Genomic DNA, 26179 nt, shown 5'->3' with positions numbered 1-26179 from the left:
CTGAAGCGCAGAATTCTAGTAAGACTCCTCAGCTAGACTGCTAAAACACTGAGCCCTGAACTAATCCAGCCCGTACAGGCCTGCTTTTCTCTTTCTTTCCACCAGAGGCGACAGCCTCTTTCAAAAGAGATACTGAACTGGAATGGGCCGGTTGGGGGGAGTAGCCCCAGTAAAGATCAAAAGGTTAAAAAGCGCCTCAAACAAAGAGCAAAGGTCAATACCCAACTCTTAAGGCCTGACGCACCATCTTCCAAGAAAAATGAAGGTGACTCCTCCCTAATATGCTCTCTAGGCCTGGGGCCGCGAAGCCTTTCAGAAACCAGGCGGGTCTGACGTGACTAACAGGTAGCTCACAATGCAACAGTCGACGACCGGAAGTGGAAATGGGCCCCGGGCGGGGATTAGAAGAGACCACGGCACGCTTGCGCAGTAAGCAGGGTGGCAGTACGCGTGCGCAATTGGGCGGTGACGGAGTGACGTTCAGAGCGTGGGCCGCGACTCTCACGGATCCGGTTCCGCCCTCCTTCTTGCTGTCGACCCTCCGGGGCTAGCGCTCGCGATCCCTTTCCCACAGTGCTCTGCGCTGTGAAGAAGCGGCTCCCGGGGACTGGGGGCATTTTGTGTTGGTTGGAGCCGGAGTAACAAGATGGCGGCGTCGGCGGAGTGACAGGGGTCCCTCCGGGCGGGAGCCGGCGGCAGTGGTGGCAGCGGTATCGCCGCCCTAGCTTCACCGCTCTCCTTTTCCAGCCCGCGGCGTCGCCGGGAAAGCGAGGCAGCGGCGGCCGCCAGAAACAAGTGGCTCAGCCTAGTAACCGCGAGAACTCCTTCAACAATCTGCGGCCTGGCCAAAAAACCTGACAGCAGCGGTGATCAGGTTCCCCTTGGCCGATTCTGGGCCCTGTAACGCCGAAAAAGAGCCATCGTTTTCTGTTGCCTGCCGTTCTCCACAGCCTTTCCGTGGTCGAGCTCTAGAGGCCTCCATCCTCCCCTTAGAGGTGTCGGGGCTTAGCCCCAGCCTCCATCTTCGTCTCTCAGGATGGCGAGCAGCAGCGGCTCCAAGGCCGAATTCATTGTCGGAGGGAAGTATAAACTGGTACGGAAGATCGGGTCTGGCTCCTTCGGGGACATTTATTTGGCGATCAACATCACCAACGGCGAGGTAATCACCTGGGGTGGGGTTCACGACTACGCTGCGCCTGTCCTCACTCCCCCGCCCCGCGAACTGCTCGGGCCTTTTCCCACCGCACTCACGCACTGGGAAGTCCAGAGGGAGCCAGTTTTCCTGTCTTAGGAACCTCCCCCGCTCTCTTTCCCTAAAAGGAAAGAACCCGAGAGAAAGGTTGGGTGTACTAGGAAGTTTCCTAGCTTGTTAAAAATACACCTTAATGAACTTCTAAAAAACCGTTGTTTAAGTCGAGAACGGCAAAATCCTATTTCTGGGGTCCCCTGGTTTTCTTCCTGTATTTTTAGTTGACTGGGGTTCTTGTTCCCATTAGGCCAGCTACCGATCGCCTGGTTTCTTCATAACCCTCATTACGTTTTCTGGATGAATCATTTTCTTATACTTCAGAGGACGTGCCGCTTTTGTCACTGCCCCCTGAAGAGGCCTTTGAGGCTGGTTGCCTCGTTTTATAATTACAGAGATCTTTCTCTTCCCAGCCTCTCACCACCTTCTAGCCGAAAGTTGGAGATGTGCACATGTTTCCCCCTCTTTTGCCAAGTGACATTGAATCCATAAGGATGTTGATGCCATCATCCCCTCTTTCCCCTGCAGGAGGTGGCAGTGAAGCTAGAATCCCAGAAGGCCAGGCATCCCCAGTTGCTGTACGAGAGCAAACTCTATAAGATTCTTCAAGGTGGGGTTGGCATCCCCCACATACGGTAAGAATCCTTGAGCAAACAGGCGATCTTCTGAGGGAAGTACAGAATGGGAGAAAATGTGTAAGAGGCAGGCAATGGGACCAGCTGAATCCGGCTCTTGGCATTTGCGTTACCTGGGTTTCCGGTGAAGCGTAAGTCACCACAATCACAGTAGATTTTAGTTTGCCAACTTAGTTTAGGATTTCAGTTTGTTAACACTCTGCTCCGTTTAGCTTCCATCATTCTTCCCGAGGCTTTCTTTCATTTGCAGTGAAAAGTATGCGGGTCATCTTTGATCCCAACGCGGAAGGGTTGCCTACTGCTTTCTTTCACCTCAGCTGTTCCCTTAGGTTTGTCCAGCGAAGTGGATTTGAGGGTGCCGAAGTGACCGGGCTGGGCCAGTTCGGGATGCTATTGGAGCTGGCTTGGGAAATGGCTGCTCTTTTGTTGTGTTTTTGTTCCAACATGTCTTCCTCCTCCGCTTAGAAAATGGCGGAACGACGTGACTCAAGCACATATTCCTGCCCTTTTCACTGCTTGGGTTCATAAGTTACGCTTCCTGGATTCCGTCTTTGGCAGCTCCGAGTTGATTAAACCTTTGAAAAGCCTAGAATAAAGCCGCAGGAAGTGGTGAGGTTCAAGGAAAGAGATGGCATAGTGACAGCCTGTTTGTGATCTCTGCAGCAGATGAGATGTGAAATTAAGTTTACTATGCAAAATCTCTCGTAGTCCTTTCCAGAAGTGTTAATTAACTCTGTAAAGAATGGTAATGTTTGTTGCATTTCAGTCTGTGTACGAAATTTTGTGGGAAATGACAAAGGCAGTTTGAGCAACACTGTGTTGAAATTGACTCAGTTGTATTAAAAGGAAGCTTAATCATGTAACCGCAGTTTGACAAATAACTCTAACCTGTTGAGTTAACTTGGTCAGTAACTCCTCACATCTGGGAAATTGTAGCTTTTTTTGGAGATGGGATATTGGTGAAGGCAAATAGTAATAAGGATAGATGATGACCAGATGAAGACATTGGGTCCTTTTAAATTATTAAAGGATTTTAGAAAAGTTCGACTTTTAAAATTAAAGAATATCTTCCTAGGATAGAGACTAAAACACAGTTTAAGACCCAGCCCTTTTCCAACAATTATTTAATAACGGTTGCAAAAAGATCCAGATACAGTGGATCCATATATATAACTGGAATGGTATTTACTGTAGCCTACCTAGCTTTTATTCTTCAAATCTTTAATTAATTGGATTATATACATTAATTCTGATGTAAAAACCAGAGAGACACTATCCTTAAAAATTTTTTCAATGGTCATAAACATTTTTAATGGAGAAATTGAATGATACAGTTTTCTATTGGTTGGAAGTCAGAATAAATTATTAGGAAGAAAATACCAGGTTCTTACAAGATAAAGATTAATGTGAAATCTGAGATGATCAGATTTGAGATTTTTAATGGTTCTCATCCATTAAAAAAACCTTGCTGTGGAAAAATGAAAAACCTTGATTAAAATACTATCTTTTTTCGTCACAATAAAAAAATTTGTGTTAGCCTAAGAATTTTAAATTTCTTTCCTTTCGCATATATTTTCATCTCTTCACCTTGGCCCTTGCTGATTTACTTCCCATTACTAGTTTTTCTTAGAATTAAATGGAAATGCAATCGTGCAGTATGAGGTCATTTGTGTCTGGCTTCTCTAACCTAATGCTTTTGAGGTTGGGAGGTTTTATAAATTTCACAAATCAGGTTGAATTTAATGTAAAATCATTTTTACAAAAGCAATAAGTACCTGGCATTTTCAGTGCTAGCTCCAAATTAAGTACGTGGAGTTTTATTTGGTAGCTTTTATTTAAGAACAGCACTTATACAGACCAATGAGGGCAGTAGTTAATATGCTGATTACCCACATAAATAAATGAAATTGACCTGTGAGTAAAATTCTAAGAAGTTGAGAGAGGGAGTTGTGGAGTTACAAACTGGGTGGAGCTAAAGAGATTAACTTGACTTTCAAACTAAGACTTCTTGGAAGAGATGGGATTTCAGGATCTGACTGACGCTTGGTGAACTGGTCAGGGAGGCTGTCCAAGAGTGAAGTCTGGCTACTGGGAGTAGTTTCTAAAGCAGAATGTAGTTATTGAATGAGGGTGAGGAAAGAGTGAACTTGTTTTAGGAGTGGTATAGTCCAGGTACATAGAAACAAAAAGTGGATTATTGGTTTTAAAGTATGAGAGAGAACTGTTTGTCTACCGATCTGGGAAGGATAAGAAAGACTTATGCATAAGCTTTCTTTATTTTGGGTGGCAACATCATCTGTTCTGCTTAGTTTGTTCCCCACTATTTCCACATTAACTATATGCGTGTGTTTGTGTTTAGTTGCTCAGTCATGTCCGACTCTATCGGCCCCATGGACTTCTCTGTCCGTGGAATTTTCTAGAGAAGAATACTGGAGCGAGTCTCCCATTTCCTGCTCTGGGGGATCTTCCTGACTCAGGGATTGAACCCGTCTCTTGTTGTGTGTCCTGCATCTCCTGCATTGGCAGGCGGATTCTTTACCACTACCTGGAAAGCCCAATAAATACACTCAATAAATATTTACTTGGGAAATAATAAATTAGATTGCTTATTAGCTAAATTAAATAAGGCAGTCTGTTCCCCATTGTATTAGGAATTTGACACCAAAATTTCTGGACCTCACTAATATCTACCTTCTCCCTCAATCCACCCTCACCCTGAAAATTGTCTTAAGATTCTATGGGATATTCTAAAACAAAGGCTGAAAATTACCGGGCCTATATATTATAGCATGTCTGCCTTATCAAGTCCTTAGTTTATAAGGACCTTATTAAGGGATCTGTTGTGCAGAAGCACAGCTGAGTAGAAAGAGCAAAAGGGGGAGGATGGTATTCAGTCTTTAGGTATGTTTAAGAAACTAAAAGCCTTTGGGCCTTGTGAATTGACCTCTGGGAACTCATTTTAAGTTACTGTGTTTCTGTTACAACCCTCCTTTTTTGGTGCTACTTTGAACTGAATTCAAATCTGTTGTTCAGTTTAAATCTGCCATGTGGTATTGATGGAGTGATCTGGGATCAGTCAGTCCCTTAATCTTTGGGGGGATATCAATTTCCTCTTTTTTGAAATAAGAGGATTTTACCAAGTTGGTAATTTTCTGATTTTGTTGGGGTAGAAGTGTGCTGGAAAGAAAAGTTCGGAGAATTTCCTACTCTTCTCTTGGAAAAAGTTTTGCGCACTGAGCTTTTTGGTAGGGTTTGTTTTGTCTTTAGCATTTATTTTATTTTATTCTTTTGACTTTGCTGGGTCTTCATTAATTGCTGCGCATAGGCCTTCAGTTAGAGTGAGCAGGGGCTACTCTGGTTGTGGTGTGCAGGCGTCTCACTTAAGCATCTTTTATTGGGGTGCACTGGGCTCTAAGCACGTAGGCTTCAGCATTTGCTGCATGCAGGCTTAGTTGCTTTGAGACATGTGGGATCTTCCCCAACCAGGGATGGAACTTGTGTCCCCTGCATTCGCAGGAGGATTCTGTACCACTGAGCCACCAGGAAAACCCAGGTAGGGTTTTGTTTAAACAAGTTTCCCTACCTAAATAAGTCACTGGCCTAGTTGATCTTAGGACTTGTGGCTGTGAAATTTTAAGATTTATTTTCAGATGATGGTAGCTAGAAAGCATCTCATCACAGTTTGGTGTTTAGTCTAGATCTTACCTTTGAATGATATTTTAGTGAGATACCACTCAGGACCTTAAAAATACTATCTGTATCAGGTAAACCATCAGTTACTATTTAGGAGGAAGTAAATTAATGGGGTACAGTTTTGTAGAAAATATGGTAAAGAAGATGGGAAAGGGCATAGGATAATTTTGGGTGTCTGGGTTGTTGTTTTTTTTTAACCGCCCCCCCCCCCCTTTTTTTCCCCTCTGACATTTCTGAATGTCAGAAATCCTAGGAGATATTTATAAAGTATTAGTTAATCCTTACTGTTAAAAGCAGCTTAAATTTTAATCTTAGCTTTTTGGCACTGAACATATATCCTATAAATAAATTCTAATACTGTTATCAGAGAACAAAGATGACATCTACAGTGGGTATGACTTTGTTAGAGAGATAATGTTACAGATCACCCGATACATGAGAAATGTGATTTTAATTCATAGAGTAACTAAATCCATAGAGTAACTGTGATATACTAAATCTGTCATAGGCTAAAGGTACTTACATTGGCTTATGCCGGATTTCTAGTAATGGAATAATGGAATGATGCTTAGATAGCATTTGGAGCTGGATGAAACTTTTGAGAAATAATAGCCACACTCGATGGTACAGATTAGACAATTGAGTCTTCTTCAGTACTTCTTACTAGATGTCTGCTAACTTCCAGTTTTCTTGGGGCAGTTTTCACCTTTATGTCAAGATCAAATTATGTCATACCCCACACCTTTTCACTTGATGCTGCAGACCCATATTGTGCCTCCTTTTATGGCATTTGGTCTCATACAGGAAAGCTGATAAATGTAAGTAACCTATTGTTTGCACTGTTACTTAATTGTGAAAGTGTTATTGTAGCACCCCAGGCTCCTCTGTCCATGGGATTCACTAGGCAAGAATACTGGAGTGGGTTGCCATTCTCTTCTCCAGGGGATCTTCCTGACCCAGGGATAGAACCTTGGTCTCCCGCATTGCGGGCAAATTTTTTACTGTCTGAGCCACAAGGAAGCCCATTAGATCCTTATAATTCTTATAACCCTTTCTGTTCCTTTTGAGTCCATGGATTGCTGGATGAGAACTTTAGTGGACATTATTGATTTGTATCTTAAAATGGAATGATACTTGTAAACATTTGTATGGTCTGTGGATTTTACTGCCTTGGCTTTAGTCATTTTCTAGAGCTAGGTCATTTTGTTTCTGAGTATACTTAATCTGTGGGGCTTCCCTGCTGGTTTCGTGGTAAAGAATCTGCCTGCCAATGACAGAGATATGGGTTTGCTCCCTGGGTCAGGAAGATCCCCTGGTAAAGGAAGTGACAACTCACTCCAGTATTCTTGCCTGGGAAATCCCATAGACAGAGGAGCCTGGTGGGCTGCGGTTCTTGGAGTTACAAAGAGTCGGACATGACTTAGTGACTAGAAAACAATATCTAATACTTAATATGTATCTAAGATATGATTTGCTAAGGTTTTCTCATGATCTGTCCTGTTTAGCAGAAACTTCAGTGTCAAGAAGTCTGTACAAGAGAATTTGAATTTGGAACAAATGTTAGCTATTTAATCTTTTTAACTTATTCCATTTTATTATTTTTTAAAATATAATTTTGTGTGTTTATTTTTGGCTGTGCTGGGTCTTCGTTGTTGTGCAGGTAAGCTTTCCTCTAGTTGCGGAGAGTGCACAGGCTTCTTGTTGTGGAGCATGGTCTCTAGGTCAGGCGGGCTTCAGTAGTTAGAGCATATGGGCTCAGTAGTGGTGTGTGGCACGTAGGCTTAGTTTCTTCGAGGCCTGTGGGATCTTCCCAGATCAGGGATGGAACACCTGCGTTGGTCTCTTGCATTGGTAGGTGGATTCTTTACCACTGAGCTACCAGGGAAGCTGTATTCCATTTTATTTTTAAGATCAGTCCTTGAGTTTTAACAGAATGGTTTCTGAAGCTAAATGAGTACCTTAATAGCTTTCATAATATAAATGAATACCTAGTCTAAATGATGTTTTCTGTACTGTTTTTATACAAGTGGCTCTTGAAAATTGTGAAAAAACTAGTAATAACATATTACTGATCCATGTCTTAATGGAATCTTTTTAATGAGATGTAATTTTCATACAGTGTAGTGTATATAGATTAATGTATTGTTGAATGCTGCTGCTGCTAAGTCGCGTCAGTCGTGTCCGACTCTGTGCCACCCCAGAGACGGCAGCTCACCAGGCTCCCCCATCCCTGGGATTCTCCAGGCAACAACACTGGAGTGGGTTGCTATTTCCTTCTCCAATGCATGAAAGTGAAAAGTGAAAGTGAAGTTGCCCAGTCGAGTCCGACCCTCAGTGACCCCATGGACTGCAGCCTACCAGGCTCCTCTGTCCATGGGATTTTCCAGGCAAGAGTACTGGAGTGAGGTGCCATTGCCTTCTCCAGTATTGTTGAATAAGTTTTGACAAATTCATACACTGTAACCCACACTCCCTATTGACATAAAGAATATTTCTTTTTTTTTTTTTAATACTCCTAATTCTTGGTAGGCGACATTTTGTGACAACATAGGTTTTATATATTTTTTAATTGACCTTTAGAATTATTGTAACCTTATTTTTCTGGATTTGATGTTGATTTGTCAGTATGTACAACTACAAGTTAGTAATATGTTTATCACCATGATGTATACTAACATACTAAAATGACTGAGTTGGGTTGGTGATACTCAGTGGCAGTTGAGATCTTTACTTATTTTCCTTGTCTGAATAACTAAAATATTGCCTTTTCCTTGTCTGATAGTCATCAGTGGGGTATGTTTAATAGGGACTTCAGAAGTGCTGTAGAAAAATGTTTAGTTGGACATTACATTTTGATCCTTATTTTTATATTTTATTTTTCTGATTCTCAATAAAAAAGGAAATGGAAAGAGCATTATACTGAGAGTCAATACTTAGGTTCTGTCTGTGGTGTCATCTAGATTTGAACCTAGAATGAATTCTATCATGAAGGTCAGCTTTCCTTTATAAAAGGGATTTTGTAAGACTATCTCGGTCTTGAGTTTTTTAAAATGCATTATATAAGTTAGTGGCAACCATCTATGTGCAAAAAAAAAAAAGGAATTAATACCAGGCATTGCCCATGGTCTCATGTAATCATTACAGGAATCCTGTTAGTTGAGTCAGAATAGTTAATTTGCCTAAAGTCACACAGGTAACGTGATATTTGAATAGATTTTACGGTCTCTTTCAACAGTATCAGTGGTTCACAAACTTCGTTGCACGTTGTAATCACTTAGAAAACTTAAAAATATTGACACCTGGCTTCTAACCTCAGATATTTCGAATTAATTGATTTGAGGGTATGACTTCTAGTTTAATTTAGTTTTGGGGTTTTCTTGGCTGCACCATGCGGCTTATGGAATCCTTGTTACCCAGCCAGGGATTGAAACTGGGCCCCCCCGCAGTGGAAGCCCAGAATCCTAACCACTGGACCAAATCTAGTATTTCTTAAGTGAACAAATGGAAACATGGCTGTACTGGTTGATTTAGCTTTGAATCCTGATGTAGAGATACTGACATATCAAAATGCTAATGTCTGTTAATTTCATGGTAGAGGCTTGCTAATGTGGACCTTTGTCAGCTTCAGTATTTATCAGTGGTTTGTTGGCCTTTTGGAACTTCTTTTGGCTCACACTTGGAAATTTTTCTACAGGAGAATTTTTTTTTTTTTTGAGGAAGCAAGATGGCGACAGTGACTAAGCATACATGGTGTATATCACATGTTTCATTTGTGCCAGCATTAAGTGTACAATGACAGTGTTTGCAAATTAACCTGAAATTGAGGCTATCCTATATTTCAGGTCCTCTGGAGGCTGCTCCAAGTACTTGCTTACACTGCCAGACTATTCTATGTACATGTAAGGTGGCTTTTATGGTGAGGGGAGGATGCGATCTGATTTAAAGCTACCTTGTTTGTTGGAAAGTGGTAGCATGAAGTTTTTGTAAATTTTGTTTCAAATTCCAAATTTTCAAAGTCTTTCAATTGTATACTTTCCTTATTTTGCTTTTTTTTGTTCTCACTTGATTGAAAGTATTCTTAACACTAAATTTCCCTGATGGCTCAGCAGGTAAAGAATCTCCCTTCCAATACAGAAGATAAAGGAGACTTGAGTTTCATCCCTGGGTCAGGAAGGTCCCCTGGAGGAGGAAATGCAGCCCACTCCAGTATTCTTGCCTGAAGAATTCCATGGACAGAGGAGCCTGGCAGGCTACAATCCATAGGGTCGCAAAGAGTCAGATGTGACTGAGCATCTGAGCACATATATCTACTTACTGAAAACCTAGTGTTTTCATTTTTTGAGCCTTCATAATATTAATACTTTGTATCCTTCTTAAGGAAGGGAGTGATGTTGGCTTTTTCTCTGAAAATTAAAGTTCTTTTCTTGGAGAGAGTCAGTGAACTTTACGGTACCTTCTAGAGAATAAGCAAACATTTCTTTTCATTTATTCAACAAATACATGTATACGTGAGTACTTAACTGTATGCTGTGCAGTTTCAGATAATGGGCACATTTCAGTGAACAGATAATTTTTGTGAGGCCTACATTCTTTTTGAATATATACCATGTGCCTGACATATAGTTGTGACTTTGTCCCTTGCTAACAGTTAGTGGCAGAGATAACTGAATTTCATACTGTGAGGACATAACCTTTCCTTAACATCAGACAGCAGGCTGAGCTATCCAGAGATTGCCTTAATTGGAGAGGTCAGTGGAGACCCCATTATGTCTCCTTGTGAATCCTGCTTAGTCAGCATTTCTCAAACATCATCCGTGCATAGTAATTACATTCAGAGCTTGTTTAAAATGTAAAGTTTTCTGCCTCACCCCTAGATTTGTTTGACCAGTACTGGAATGGGCCTTGCGAGTGTATTTTTATCAAGTACCTCAGATAATTCATGCTAAAGACCAGAGAACCACACTTTGAGAAATACTGTGCTGAGGTTTTGACACTTCATTGTTTTGAGCTGTTGGGGGTAGTTAGTGATTATTTTGTTGAGAGGGCTCTGACTGTTGTAAGGAGATGCTATTGTCTTGTTATTTCATAACTGTTGGACAACTGCTTTTTGTAATGAAAGTAATCCTTATATTTGTGTAGTGCTTTTATAATCTCATATTTACTAGGAGACTTCTTGATAGATAAGTATAAAAATGTTTACCAGTGAGCAAAAATGGCTTATGCAGGTAAGAAAATGACAAAGGAAGAACTGGAACTTGTGTTTTTGGCCATTGATTGAGTCATTATTCTTTTCATTATATTGCATATGCTGTGAGTTTAGCCAGCTTTCAACATTCTCTAGTCCAACTGCTGGTTTATTGAGCCACTTTTTATTTGTTTATTCACTGAAGGGCATTTTTATAAGTACACGTTGCATAGTTCTGTATTATTAGCTTAGATTTACATTGAATTCAATTTATGAAAAGATATTCATGTGTTTATACATTACTTTTTTCTTGCAGCTTTTATCATTCTAGTAACTTGTGTTGCCTCTTCCATTTTCCCCTTTCCTATACTTGTGTTAACGTATCAAGCCCAGACTTTGTGTTCGTTCTTCTATTACTTCTTCTAAAAGATTATATCAAACTTTGGAATTGTTTGTTTTTTGTGTATGTTCATTTGCTAATGTAGAGAAATTTGAGTTATTTTTAAAATCTATAATCTACTTAACGAAGGATTTACTAAGCAAATTAATTAATTAATGTAGTGTGTGTGTGTGGAGGGGGAATGTTTCATCCAGCCAAAATTATTTGTTCTCCTAGATCTTTATATGTAAAACTGTCTTTAATACAAATGATTCCTATATTGCTAAAAGTACCCTAAAGAAAATGGTACACTATTTGGTCCTAAATAGTGTGTTGAGAGATACTTTGATTTCTGGACTTACTTGCTCTAAGATTTTAATGTGTGTTTTCTCATACTTTCTCTTAAGGAGTGGAGGTAAGTCATTTCAGACTTGAGAATTTGAAATTTAATTTAGGAAGAAGGAAAAGGGAACCCAGTTTTGTTTTGTTTTTATCTGGCTGCACCATGCATATGTGGGATCTTAATTTCCTGACCAGGGATCCAACCCATGCCCCCTGCATTGGAAGTGCAGAGTCCTAACCGCCGGACTTCCAAGGAAATCCCTCTGGGGCCTAATTTTGATATTTTGAAAGTAGCATTGATGGTTATATCTTTGGACATGTTGAGTTTAAGGTGATAGGATATCCCAGTCTTAGCTCTTGTATAATTAAGTTAGCAGAGATACAGACCTAAACTTCGGCTAGGGAATTAGGACTGGTGTTTATTTAGATCTGAGCAAGATCAGTGTAGAAGTGGTAGTAGAGAAAGGAAATTGAGAGGTAAGGACTGAATTCTTTGGTGGAAATGCAGAGTTAATCAAGGCAAGAGGAGAGTTGCGATAATGGGATGTTACAGTCAGTGGAAGCCAGTTTTAAAGGACAGGCAGAGGCCAGATTTTTGGAGTTTCTTATTGTATTTGAAACTGCTTTTTTGGTGTATGTAGTGGGAGAGGGACATTATTTTCATAGCAGAGAAAGGGCACCACGAAACTGTAGAGGAGTGACTGAAACACTAGGGGACTATGAAGAAAGGCATCTTTCAAAATTTAGCTCAGATGACAACTTTTCTAAGAAGCCTTCCCTTTTATCTTCTCTGAGTAAATTACTTAACTCCTCTATATTTCATATTTACTCTATTGTCGCTTTTATATTGTACTTGTCTCCAGTTCTTCTAGACCTTAAGATGCTTTTGACATCCTTTATGGCAGTGTCACACAGAGAGCAGCTGCTTAAAAAGTGTTGAGTCATACTTGAAGAGCAGATTTTAATAAAGGATTTTTAACAGTTTTAATGAGACTATGTATGTAAGCATCATCAACTTAAAGTATGCAATTCATTGGTTTTTACTATATGTACAGAGTTGTGCTGCCGTCCATCACCATAATACAATTAAAGAATACTTTCATCCCCTCCTGTCCCCCAAAAACGTTGAACACATTAGTGATTACTCTCCATATCGTACTAGGCCCAGATAGCCACTCATCTACTTTCGATATGTTTGCTTATTAAAAAAGATTTGATCAACCCTTTATAATTGGTATTGTGAAAACTACAGATGTATTGTCCTACTTCCCAGTGGAAAAGTATATTTTAATACTTGTATTCCCCTGGAGGTTCCAGGTCTTAACATATTGTCTTCCAGCACAATTATATCCAAGGCTAGAGAAAGCAGGGACAGCAAGAACCATTTGTGACCTTTGAAATATAATATTGGGCAGTATAATGAGATGAGAATGATAACCATTATACTGGGAACCAAGAAAAAAATTAAGATGGCAGATACAGACTAGATTTTTAACAAGTTACCTGTGAGCAAGAAAGTAGGGTGATCTTGTCTTGCTATGTACCAACAATGCTGGCTGTTTTCAGTTTCTTGTGAATAACAAAGCTTAGTGTGTACTCCTAACCCCTGCTCACCTCTTTACCTGACCATCTTCTGTTTATGCTTCAAGAATCAACTTTACTTGTTCATGGAAAGGTTTTCCTAATGCTTCCCTCTAAAAAATTGATTGGGTCCCCATAATTTGTACCTTTCACCATCAGTTTCTCTTTCATCATTTGCCGACACAGACTGTGGTATAAACTATGAGAGTAAAAACTACTTGGTTTTGTCTTGTTAGCCACCATAAATGTTGAAGGGTAAATGAACAGGAACTTTAATAGTAGGTAGTACCAAGTATCAAGGCACATTGGTTTGTGTTTTTTAAAATTTGCAGGTTAAGGAACGTCTATGCATGTTTTAAAGCAGAGGGCAAGGAACAGGAAGACTGAGAAATGGAAACCTTACAGCATAATTCAAAGATCTTAGGGGTCATATTGTCAGCAGAGGGTTAGTAGTAGCAGGTAAGAGGGTTAGGATGAAGAAGGAAAATGAATCATGTTAGTTGACATTGTTATTGGCTGACTGAAACGCACTGCACAAGTTTTAGATCTTAATCTATAGTCTGTTTACCTTGAAAATCTGTTTAGAGGGGCTTCCCTAGTGGCTCAGTGGTAAAGAATCTGCCTGCCAACACAGGAGACAAGGGTTCGATCCCTGATCTGGGAAGATCCCACATGCCGCAGAGCACTAAGCCCCAGCACCACAACTACTGAACCTGTGCCCTAGAGCCTAGGAGCTGCAGCTGCTGAAGCCTGGGTATCCTAGAGCCCACGCTCTGCAACTAGAGAGTGGCCCCTGCTCACAGCTCGAGAAAAGCCTGCACACAGTAACAGACCCAACACCACCAGAAATTAAAAAAGAAAATCTGTTTAGAGCAGGGTTCTTAACTTGGTTCAGGGATATCCCTTCTTCCCTTCAAGAGGTTAGTGAGTTGGATGAAAAAATATTCCAAAGTTATTTTCAAGTACCTCACTAGTTTGGACAGTACCTGTGGCTTTGTCACCAATAGAAATCACAGATATTTTTGTATCACATTGTTGCATGAATCTCATAATAGTCTTTATTCCCATCATGCTTCACAATTACACTACTAATTAGACCTGCCCCTATATTTTATTATGTAGTGCTTTAATGAAGAGCATGTATTTTACTATATCAAGATTTATTTTGAAGTAATTTTATGGTAACTGAATCGCTCTAAAATTAGTCTCCTTTATAATGCTACATATTATGCTTTTTAAATACTCTGAGAAGGGATCAGTAGGCCTCATTGGACAGTCAAAGGTGTGTGGGGGGAGTCCATGACAACAAAAAAAGATTTAGAACTCCTGATGCAGATCTAGTGACTCCAACTCCCACCCACCCAAACATAACTTGCTTGAGCAAGTTCTTGGTGAAAGTGGAAGTCACTCAGTCGTATCCGACTCTTGTGACCCCACAAACTATACAGTCCATGGAATTCTACAGGCCAGAATACTGGAGCGGGTAAACGCTCTCTTCTCCAGGGGTTCTTCCCAACCCAGGGATCAAACCCAGGCCTCCCACGTTGCAGGCAGATTCCTTACCCTGCTGAGCCACCAGGGAAGCCCAAGAATACTGAAGTGGGTAGCCTCTCCCTTCTCCAGTGGATCTTCCCAACCCAGGAATGGAACCGGGGTCTCCTGCATTGCAGGCCAATTCTTTACCAACTGAGCTACCAGGGAAGCCCAAGTTCTTTCTCATTGTGGCTAAGTAAAAAACATTTGTTTGATGCAGGATTGGTCTCGGTGGATATCCACTGTTTTCCCCTATCTAGTCTTGTTCAGTTTTTATTAAATTACTTCCATGCTTGTTAATACCCTCCCTCACTGGTGTGAGATTATAAGGATTGGACAATTAGCCAGTTAAAGACCTGGGAAAGTTTTGGGAAAGGTTCAGTAAAGTAAAAGGTAAAATTAATATCTAAAATTTCTTGAAATCATCATATCAAAATTATTCCTCTGATCACCATATCTGCCTCTAAAACTGTTTGTTTTGTTCTGTCTAAACTTTAGTCTAAATTTCTTTACTAAACCTGATTTTCAGACTTCCTTGGTACGGTCCATTGGTTAAGACTCAGCACATCCAGTACACGGGGTGTGGTTCCATCCCTGGTCTGGGAACTAAAATCCCAATTGCCTGTGTGGCGGTGCAGCAGAGTAAAAAAACAACTTGATTTTCCAGTTCTTTGCAGTAGCCAAATAGCAGCATAGAGTGTCATTCTCTAGTGAAAGCCCTCTGGATCTCAAACCAGTTCAAAGGTATTTCTGCAATTGTAAGTCCAAAGGATTGTGAATAAAAATTTCATGTTACTGAACTTGTGAAATATGAATTATGTTTTAAATGTGAAATTGCGAGAAGAGGAAATAGATTGATGTTTTGATGGCAAAAGAAGTTTATATTATTAAATTTTAGGTGTCTTGTATTCAAAGTAAAATGAAAGCCACTAATCTAAGGAACAAATAAGGGCAGAGAAGCTTTTGGAGAATGATAGTTACACAACAGTCTTATGTATCAAGTTAGTAGAAAATCAGGAGATGCCCCACATTTAGTCCTGTGTCTGGTTCTCTTTCAGAAAGGCTGAAGAGTTACCATGAATCAAAAATATAGTCAAACTGGTGCATTATGGTTCTGTTTTTGTGATGAAAAATGCCATTAGTAAAATAGAGCATTATAAATACTAACAGTTTTAGGTTAAAGGAGTTACAGTGTCTTAAGACTGAAGTTCATAGATGGTTCTACCTTTCAATCAACTATTGAATGTAGTACCAGGAGGACTGGTAACTCTTGAGACTCGGGAATTTAAATTGAGAATTGAGGGCGGCCTCCTGTGGGATTCTGGTAATTTAGGAGGACAGGGGTAGTAGGAAGTGCTTTTCTTAACTGTCATAAATGAACTATTAATCCCAAGGCACACACACCAAAAACAAAACATGGGAAGAAAAGGCAGCCAGGCATGATTACGATGAAAAGCAAGAAGGAAAATACAGGAAAGGATGCACAAGAATTTTCTGTAGGTAATTTTTTTGGCCCATGGTAATTTGGGTGCTATTGAAGGATAGGAAGAAGAGCTGTCTATAATTTTTATAATATTATGAAAGGCAAAATTTAATATATAGGAACATTGAAAGAAATTCAGACATGAGACTAGGGTGATTAGAACTGTTAGCAGTAACAACCTAAAGGGGGAATTCGAGCTTGTTTACTTAGAGTTGAGTGAGATTGTACTAGACAAGGTCCTTAACGTCTACCCTCATAAGAATGAAGGTAAAAGTTGGATGATGATGAGTTGGCAAGAGACTGAGTTTGAGATACAGTGTCTTGAGAATGTAGATGCTATGAAAATTGGTGTGTTACAGCACTGATTCAGTGCTTATACTTTCAGTTGTCCAGTGAGGACTCTGATTTGATAATCTAAAGATGGGAAGATAAATGGTATAGGAAGACATTTCCTTGTTAAGACTGTCACTTTATAGTCAGTTCAGTCACTCAGTGGTATCCGACTCTGCAACCCCATGGACTGCAGCACGCCAGGCTTCTTTGTCCATCACCAACTCTTGGAGCTTACTCAAACTCATGCCCATCGAGACGGTGATGCCATCCAACCATCTCATCCTCTGTTGTCCCCTTCTCCTCCTGCCTTCAATCTTTCCCAGCATCAGGGTCTTTTCAAATGAGTCAGCTCTTCGCATCAGGAGGCCCAAAGTATTGGAGTTTCATCTTCAGCATCAGTCCTTCCAATGAACACTCAGGACTGATCTCCTTCAGAATGGACTGGTTGGATCTCCTTGCTGTCCAAGGGACTCTCAAGAGTCTTCTCCAACACCACAGTTCAAAAGCATCAATTCTTCGGCGCTCAGCTTTCTTTAAGTTCAACTCTCACATCCATACATGACTACTAGAAAAACCATGGCTTTGACTAGATGGACCTTTGTTGGTAAAATAATGTCTCTGCTTTTTAATATGCTGTCTAGGTTGGTCATAGTTTTTCTTCCAAGGAGCAAGCATCTTTTAATTTCATGGCTGCAATCACCATCTGCAGTGATTCTGGAGCCCCCCAAAATAGTCTCTCACTGTTTACATTGTTTCCCCATCTATTTGCCATGAAGTGATGGGACTGGATGCCATGATCTTAATTTTCTGAATGTTGAGTTTTAAGCCAACTTTTTCACTCTCCTCTTTCACTTTCATCAGGAGCCTCTTTAGTTCTTCTTTACTTTCTGCCATAAGTGTGGTGGTATCTGCATATCTGAGGTTATTGATATTTCTCCTGGCAATCTTGATTCCAGCTTGTGCTTCATCCAGCCTGGCATTTTGTATGATATACTCTGCATATAAGTTAAATAAGCAGGGTGACAATATACAGCATGGATGTACTCCTTTCCAAATTTGGAATCAGTCCATTGTTCCATGTCTGATTCTAACTTGTTTCTTGACCTGCATACAGATTTCTCAGGAGGCAGGTCAGGTGGTCTGATATTCCCATCTCTTTCAGAATTTTCCAGTTTGTCGTGATCCACACAGGCAAAGGCTTTGGCATAGTCAATATAGCAGAAGTAGATGTTTTTCTGGAACTGTCTTGCTTTTTTGATGATCCAGCAGATGTTGGCAATTTGATCTCTGGTTCCTCTGCCTTTTCTAAATTCAGCTTCCACATCTGGTATTTCACGGTTCACGTACTGTTGAAGCCTGGCTTGGAGAATTTTGAGCATTACTTTGCTAGCATGAGTTCAGTTCAGTTCAGTCGCTCAGTCATGTCTGACCCTTTGTGACCCCATGAACCGCAGCACTCCAGGCCTCCCTGTCCATCACCAACTCTCAGAGTCCACCCAAACCCATGTCCATTGAGTCGGTGATGCCATCCAGCCATCTCATGCTCTGTCGTCCCCCTCTTCCTCCTGCCCTCAATCTTTCCCAGCATCAGGGTCTTTTCCAATGAGTCAGCTCTTCGCATCAGGTGGCCAAAGTACTGGAGTTTCAGCTTCAGCATCAATCCCTCCAACGAATACCCAGGACTGATCTCCTTTAAGATGGACTGGTTGGAGCTCCTTGTTATCCAAGGGACTCTGAAGAGTCTTCTCCAACACCATGGTTCAAAAGCATCAACTCTTCGGCTCTCAGCTTTCTTTATAGTCCAACTCTCACATCCATACATGACCACAGAAAAAACCATAGCCTTGACTAGACGGACCTTTGTTGGCAAAATAATGTCTCTGCTTTTGAATATGCTATCTAGGTTGGTCATAACTTTCCTTTCAAGGAGTAAGTGTCTTCTTGTTTCATGGCTGTAATCACCATCTGCAGCGATTCTGGAGCCCAGAAAAATAAAGCTAGCATGAGAGATGATTGCAATTGTGCGGTAGTTTGAACATTCTTTGGCTTTGCCTTTCTTTGGGATTGGAATGAAAACTGACCTTTTCCAGTCCTGTGGCCACTGATGAGTTTTCCAAATTTGCTGGCATATTGAGTGCAGCACTTTGACAGCATCATGTTTCAGGATTTGAAATAGCTCAACTGGAATTCCATCACCTCTACCAGCTTTGTTCATAGGGATGCTTCCCAAAGCCCACTTTACTTATTATTTGGCTTCTTTGAGTCAAAGATGAGCAGATGCTTCCTAGTGACAGGGAGTATTTTTTTTTATTCCTTGCTTTGTTTTTCTCATCTGCCATGTCAGGTGTGCCCTGGCCTCTTAAAACCTCTAATACAGCTTTTTATTCTTTAATTCAGCAAATGTTACTGAGTATTTCCTGCTTGTAAGGCATTGTGCTGGATGCTGAAAATACAGAGTTGTGAACAAGACATAAAATGGCTCTTCCTATTACATTAGGACTCTCTAAAGAAATTGAACCGATGAGTCTTATATACAGGCATATCTCAAAGTTTTTACAGGTTCAGTTCCAGAACACCACAATAAAGCAAAGTCACACACATTTTTTGGCAAGTATGTGTATTAATTTTGAAATACCTTATTGCCGAAAAGTGCTGGCCTATCATCTGAGCTTTGAGCAAGTGGTAGTTTTTACAATAATAGCATCAAAAATAAAGATCATAGATCACCACAACGATATAATAATAACAAATATCAAAATAATGAAAATGTGATGGACACAAAGTGAGCACGTACTGTTGGTAAAGTGGCGCCAGTGGATTTGATCAAGACAGGGTTGCCACAAACCTTCAGTTTGTTTAAAAAAAAAAAAATGATACCTGCGAAGAGCAATAAAGAAAGATATGCTTGTATTATAGATAGAGTTTTATTATGAGGGATTGGCTTACACAGTCATGGCCAAGAGGTCCCGGGACCTGTGGTCTACATGAGCTGGAGGCTCAGGAAAATCAGTAGTGCATTTCTGCTTCAAGCCTGAAGGCCTGAGAGCCAGGGGAACCAAAGATTTAAGTCCCAGGTTGAGTCCTAAGATCTGAAAACCAGGAACATGGATGTCTGAGAGCAGAAGGTGATTATTTCAGTGTAGCAGAGGGAATTTTCTCTTCCTCTGCCTTTTTGTTCAGTTCAGGTCCTCCACTTTAGGGAGAGTGATATTCTTTACTTAGCCTGTCATTCTGATGCTAATCTCTTCTGGAGCCAACTTCACAGACACCTCAAAATAATGTTTTACAAGCTATTCCAGAATCCCTTAGCCCAGTAAGGTTGACACATAAAATTAACAACCATCACACTAATCAAGCCATAAGAGAAGGCCTACGTTAAACAAATGTTCCTTTTTCTGTTATTATTGTTCTAGTTATAGGGATGGAACATATTTAGGTGCTTTAATCTGAACTGAGTATTTATAATGATTACACTGCTTTACTATTCTTGGAAGTCGTTGGGTCTCACAGCAATATTTAAAATATTTCATTTCATTCTTTTTTAAGGTACTTCTATTTTTGTAGAGATTTATTAGGGAAAAGAAAGAAACTCTTCTCCAAATCTTCTAATTGGTCTTCATGTCATTGTCATTCCTTTTACTCCCCAGGCTCCGTATTGCATACTGATACCCAGGCCAGCTTTTAATATTGACTTAATTATATTAGGTCCTAGACATATCTTAACTGATATTTTCCCAGCTTTCTATAAAATTTAAAGCACATTAGCCTGGCATTCAAGAGTCTATACTATAGCTCCAAACTATCAGTCACCTTGATTCTCCCCTTTATACGAACCTGTGTCTATTCTTGCCGCCTGCCTAAGACATCTTTTTCTACCTTCCCTATCGAAATATTATCCTTCCTTCAGGATCTGACTGGTGATAGACCATTTTCACTAGGTTTCTTTCTTTGGACAAATGTAGTTCAGCCCATTGATTTTCTTTTCTCTTTTTTTTTTGCTTCTCTGAGTTCTGGTAGTGCATTTTGGTCAGCCCCAGTGACTTGTACATGTACGTGCGATCTTAGCTTTGTGCTTCTTACATGTGTCTTAAGTTTTTAGCTAGAGTTACTTTGGATAGGGGTTTAGAAGAACAAGATGAGATCAGAGATGGACCTTGCCTTCTGCTAGAATTTTCTTCAGACCTTAAGGTACCTTTTTTAATGGTCTCAGTAAGTAATGATTTTTTTGAATTACAGACTCATTCTTTGGCCTGTTTCCTTGATTGATCAGGCAACACTGAGTCTAAAGACATTTGAAACAGAAAATGAGACCTTGTACTTTCGTTTTTGCTTTCATCCATTAAATTATTTGATTCTTCTGCATGTTTTGAAACTAAATAAGGTCCAAATCAAACCAGTTTTTTTTTAATCTCATAAATTGTCAGAGTTACCTACAGTGTGCACATTACCATAGTGTGAAGTGAAAGTGAAGGTGTCATTCGCTCAGTTTTCAACTCTTTGCCACCCCTATGGACTCTGGCCCTCCAGACTCCTCTCTCCATGGAATTTTCTAGGCAAGAATACTAAAGAATACCATTCCCTTCTCCAGGGGATCTTCCCTACCCAGGGATCAAACCCAGGTCTTCTGCATTGCAGGCAGATTCTTTTCCCTCTGAGCCACCAGGGAAGCCTCTTACCATAGTGTATGTACCTAGTAACAACACATTGTTACATACATTAAAAAATGTCTAAAGATAGGACCTTGAGTTTCTGGTTGAAAGCAGAAACAGGAGTGAGGCTTTCACTTTGGTGTATTTCAGGTAGTCTGCAAACTTAAATGATCTCAGAGAATCAGGTTAGTGCTTGCTCATTACCCAGGTTCTGTGAAGACTTATAAAAAAACAAACAGTAAGCCCTGTGTTACCAGGTGGAGAGAGAGAGGCACCAAAGTAACAGTACCTGAATATTTGTACCGTCAAGGGGTTAGATCTTGGATTCAAGCAGTAGTCAGTGGCTATGAGAATTCTGTGAAATGGGAGATCTGTGTGAGACAGGCTACTTAAGGAAGATTTCTGACAGCTGGATATTAGGATGTTGCAATTGCAAATGGAGAGTTAGAAGCTCTCAGAATAAAAGGAAAACATGGAGGTGAAGGCAGAAACTGAGTGAGTATGATTTGGGTAAGCAGAAGACTGTTCTGGCGCCTAATCTGTGTGTAATCAGGTCTGGCTGGATTGCACAAGTGGAAGACACAGATGGGGAGGCTGTGAGGTCTTAGGTTTCAAGAAATTAGTTATATATTCCTTGCCCTCCAGGCTCCTCTGTCCATGGGATTTTCCCAGCAAAAATACTGGAGTGGGTTGCCATTTTCTCCTCAGGGGCCCCCAAGTCTCCTGAGTCTTCTTTATTGCAGGTAGATTATTTACTGCTGAACCAGCAGGGCTTAAACTCACACACTTAAAGCAATAAGAAGAAAAATACCTGATGACTTGATTTTTTTTTTAAGTATATTTCTAAATTCATCTGATTTTTTTCCCTTGTTTCTAATTATTCTGAGAATATTCTGTTAAAGGCCTACTTTGCATATGACTTCTCATGGCCATGTGAAGTATGAATTTATGCCTTTGATATGTCAGGTTTGTGGTTTGGGTTGGATGCTTGTAAAATTTACTTTATTGTAATTTTGTTAGGGAGCTGTTGGTACAAATTTGTTGATATACTTGTGAGGTGTAGTCTTACGAGAGTTGATTTTTGCTTTCTCTTTTGCCTTTGACTTTTAGTGACTTCCCCTCACTTCCTTAGCATTTTCTATACTTTGTATTCTTGATTAGAGTCATTTCTTTTTCTTTAAAACCTAGCTAAATTAGATTTATATTAAAAATCTGCCATAATTCTTAGTATTGGATATTTATAGTGTTAAGAATGGGTTTTGAAGTTCCTAATAGCTTCCCAGCACAGATTTGCCTCTGCAATTAAGTACAGAAAGGATTAAAAAAAAGAAAAAGAGAACAAAATAGAGGAATCAGGAAAGGAGAACATAACCATATTTCATTTTGTTCATCACTTATCTTTCAATATTATTGTTTTGTTTTACCCATCTCTTCCCACCTCCGCCCCTTTCCCTCACCCTCCAAAAACCCACCACTGTGACCTTTTTTATGTGTGAAAGAGTTATTCTTCAAAGTAAATGTTGGAATGGATGTGAAGAATGTTGAATTCTTGTATGGAAAACAAAGGATTGAAATAAAATTGCAGAAGCTTTGAACACGATTTTAGATAAAATCTCAGACATTAGCAGATTGGCCCTTCTGTTGCTTTTCTTAGGCGAGTGGGCACAATCTCTGTACAGTTAAAAAAAAACTCTTTGCCAACCAGGCTATCTTTTTCAGCAAAGACATGAAAATGAATTCCTCTTTGTGTGTTTGATGGTAGTTATTCATGTTTCCTGTTTGCAAAGTAGTCCTCAGGAACAGGCAAAACAAAAGTACAGGAAACAGTGTGTGCTTTTTAAGTCTAGTCCCCTTGTGGTCTTTCACATAAAATTCCAGGGATAGTATTCGTTGGACCTGAATATGGGACCACACTTACATAAGACATCAAGGAGATCAAACCAGTCAGTGCTAATCCTAAATCAAACCATCTAGTCAAAGCTATGGTTTTTCCAGTGGTCGTGTATGCATGTGAGAGTTGGACTATAAAGAAAGCTGAGCACTGAAGAATTGATGCTTTTGAACTGTGGTGTTGGAGAAGACTCTTGAGAGTCCTTTGGACTGTGAGGAGATCCAACCAGTCCATCCTAAAGGAGATCACTCCTGGGTGTTCATTGGAAGGACTGATGTTGAAGCTGAAACTCCAGTACTTTGGCCACCTGATGGGAAGAACTGACTGGTTTGAAAAGACTCTGATGCTGGGAAAGATTGAAGGCAGGAGGAGAAGGGGCTGACAGAGGATGAGATGGTTGGATGGCATCACCGACTCAATGGACTTGAGTTTGAGCAAGCTCTGGGAGATGGTGAAGGACAGGGAAGCCTGGCGTGCTGCAGGCCGTGGGGTCACAAAGAGTCGGACATGATGGAGAAACTGAATAACAACAAAAACACTAAACATTTTTTAAAACAGATTTTTTAAAGCATTTTTTCCCTGCTTTAATATTTTAAAAACACATAAACTTTTTCAAATGGTAAATCCAGGTATAGTTTCTTATTAGAGTTATTAAAGACATCACTTCAGTCCAGCTTTAAAATAGCTTACTCTTTTGTTTGTTTACATTTTAAATAAAAGCCACTTTTTTTTCCAAGCTGGTCTTTTTTTTCTTTTTTTGCCTGCACTGTGCAGCGTGTGGGATCTTTAGTTCCCTGACCAGGAATCAAACCCATGCCTCCTGTAGTAGAAGCAAGAAGTCCAACCAACCATGGACTGGCAGGGAATTCCCTCAAGCAAAATTCATAATTTAGCTAAGTTTAAAATAAAAATGATAGTGCGTATTTTTCAGAAACTACCCTTATCTGACCTAGAGACATAGAAACTTGAAATCACTTACTGCAGTGATTCCTAGTCCTTGGAGTCTCTGAAATTAGCAGTTGATGTTCCTAGAGTTATTGTGGATAAATGTATATCCAGAGAAATACAGCAATGGATAATTAAAGCATGATCCTTCCAATAAAAAGTGAGTGTCATCCTTGTGGTAATAGGATTATTTTCTGTAATCTGGAACTAAGCAAAAATATGACTGCTTATAAATAGAACTTGGTAGGAAGTGGAACAGAACTTACAATAAAATGGATATTTACTCTCTGAAACATTTTGGAATGACTGATAAAAATCTCCTTTGTTTTTTCAATTAAAAAGTAAGACCAGGTGAGGTTTAGAAACTTGCCCAAGGTTACAGGAATTAATGGTGGGTGGATAGAGAATTCACCTGCCTTGCTTAAAAAGCGTTATTAAGGCTGCCACACAAGTACTAACTTAATGGGGCAGTGGGTTGCTTGACAGAAAAAAATCTCTTTATACATTATTTTGTATTGGGCAATGTAGTCAGTAAGTGCGGTCATCAGCTAAATAGAGGAAAACAACCTTAAATAAAAACCCAGAGGGAAACAATCCTGCATTTTTAAAATTTGGTGATATTAAGTGATAATCAGCTTTTTATAATGCCTTCCTCTTTCCCTCTTTGTTAGGTGGTATGGTCAGGAAAAAGACTATAACGTGCTAGTTATGGATCTTCTTGGACCCAGCCTTGAAGACCTCTTCAATTTCTGTTCAAGAAGGTTCACAATGAAAACTGTACTTATGTTAGCTGACCAGGTATGTGAAACTTTTATGAGAATAAAAGCTAAGAAATACTGCTGTTTAGTATTAACTATAATTAACTACTTAACTATAATTTCAGAGTAGAAACCAGAGTATTATAATCCTGTATAATCCTTGGGTTGAAAAGTATAGTTATTCAAGTTTGTTACTCTAATAAGTCTTGTAGATGTTTTCCTGTGGTATAAGACAAAAATGAATTATACTGGTTTAATATTCACCTATAGGCGTAAGAGTTTTCGAGCTACTCCCATCATATAGTATATTTGTTTTAGTGTTGAGTATAACAAGTTTCTTTGTAAGATTTTGTTTGAAGAAAGGATTTGGGAGTGTTTGTGTGTGTGCAAATATAAATAAATATGTATATATTAAAATTTTAATTAAGCAAATTGAATGGTATTACGTGTTGAACCCTTATGAAAGGTGTATTTTTGAGGAAAATAAGGTACTGAAATAATTTAATGAACAGTTTTTGACCAAGTAGATGCTTGTTACAGGACTCTCAGCTATTGGTAATATTTAAGCAAAACCATGGAAATTTTTATGTCATGAATTGGATTTATGCATTGATTGAGGTTAGATGAAATTGTTTTAAAGCCCAAGGCTAGATTTTTTGGTTTTTGTTTTGTTTTGTTTTGTTTTAGCTAAAGGTAATAAAAAAAAGAAAACCAGTTTTAAAGAATTTTAAGATGGGAGAATGGGGTCAGGAACAGACCTTGAGGAAACAGATATTATGGTCAAAGACAACAGGTAAATGTCAAGGACCTTGCATAAAACATGACTTCTTAATATGCTTTAACTGACATGTGAGCAAATCTTAATAAAAGAGTTTGTATTCTGTAGGCTCAGTAACACATAGGCATACATGCAGTGAACATTTATTCAGGGTCTGCCACTGTACAGGAGATCAGTCCTCGGTGTTCATTGGAAGGACTGATGTTGAAGCTGAAACTCCAATACTTTGGCTGCCTGATGCGAAGAGCTGACTCATTTGAAAAGACCCTGATGCTGGGAAAGATTGAGGGCAGGAGGAGAAGGGGACGACAGAGGATGAGATGGTTGGTTGACATCACTGACTCGATGGACATGGGTTTGGGTGGACTCTGGGAGTTGGTGATGGTCAGGGAGGCCTGGCGTGCTGCAGTTATGGGGTCGCAAAGAGTTGGACACGACTGAGTGACTGAGCTAAACTGTACTTAGCACTGAAGTGTACAAAAAATAAGAACTAGTTTCTTCCCTCGTGTAACATAGAGTTAGTGGAGAGAAGTGGATGGCTTCTGTCATAAAAGTCTACATTGGATACTCTGGTAACATCAGAGAAATAATGTAATTTAGGGAAGGGGGTTGTAGGAAGGCATTTGTTTAAGCATAAGTATTACTTGGCTAGAACAAATATTTCATGTACTTGACTGGTACCAAAAGTGAGAGAGATGTTTTGTTTTACTTATTTAATATATGAATTGCTGCTGTACCTAAAGATGGT

General features: G+C 39.8%; 1 protein-coding gene across 4 annotated transcripts in view; it reads left to right on the top strand.

Annotated features, from left to right (window-relative positions):
• The first annotated feature begins 546 nt into the window (after positions 1-546).
• Positions 547-26179, top strand: part of CSNK1A1 (casein kinase 1 alpha 1) — a 48650-nt gene continuing 23017 nt past the window's right edge. For 2 of the 4 annotated variants that reach the window (XM_052642475.1, XM_052642474.1), the window contains exons 1-3: positions 547-1159; positions 1775-1881; positions 24567-24693. In XM_052642475.1, the coding sequence (XP_052498435.1) occupies positions 1037-1159; positions 1775-1881; positions 24567-24693 (357 nt within the window). In that variant the 5' untranslated portion in view covers positions 547-1036. The remainder of the gene's footprint in view (positions 1160-1774; positions 1882-24566; positions 24694-26179) is intronic. The other 2 variants (XM_052642476.1, XM_052642477.1) reach the window with 1 other exon arrangement.

Source organism: Budorcas taxicolor, chromosome 7 (assembly GCF_023091745.1).
Source record: "Budorcas taxicolor isolate Tak-1 chromosome 7, Takin1.1, whole genome shotgun sequence".
Taxonomy (NCBI): domain Eukaryota; kingdom Metazoa; phylum Chordata; class Mammalia; order Artiodactyla; family Bovidae; genus Budorcas; species Budorcas taxicolor.
Note: the sequence above shows the minus strand (reverse complement) of the source record. Positions and strands in the feature narration are given on the sequence as shown.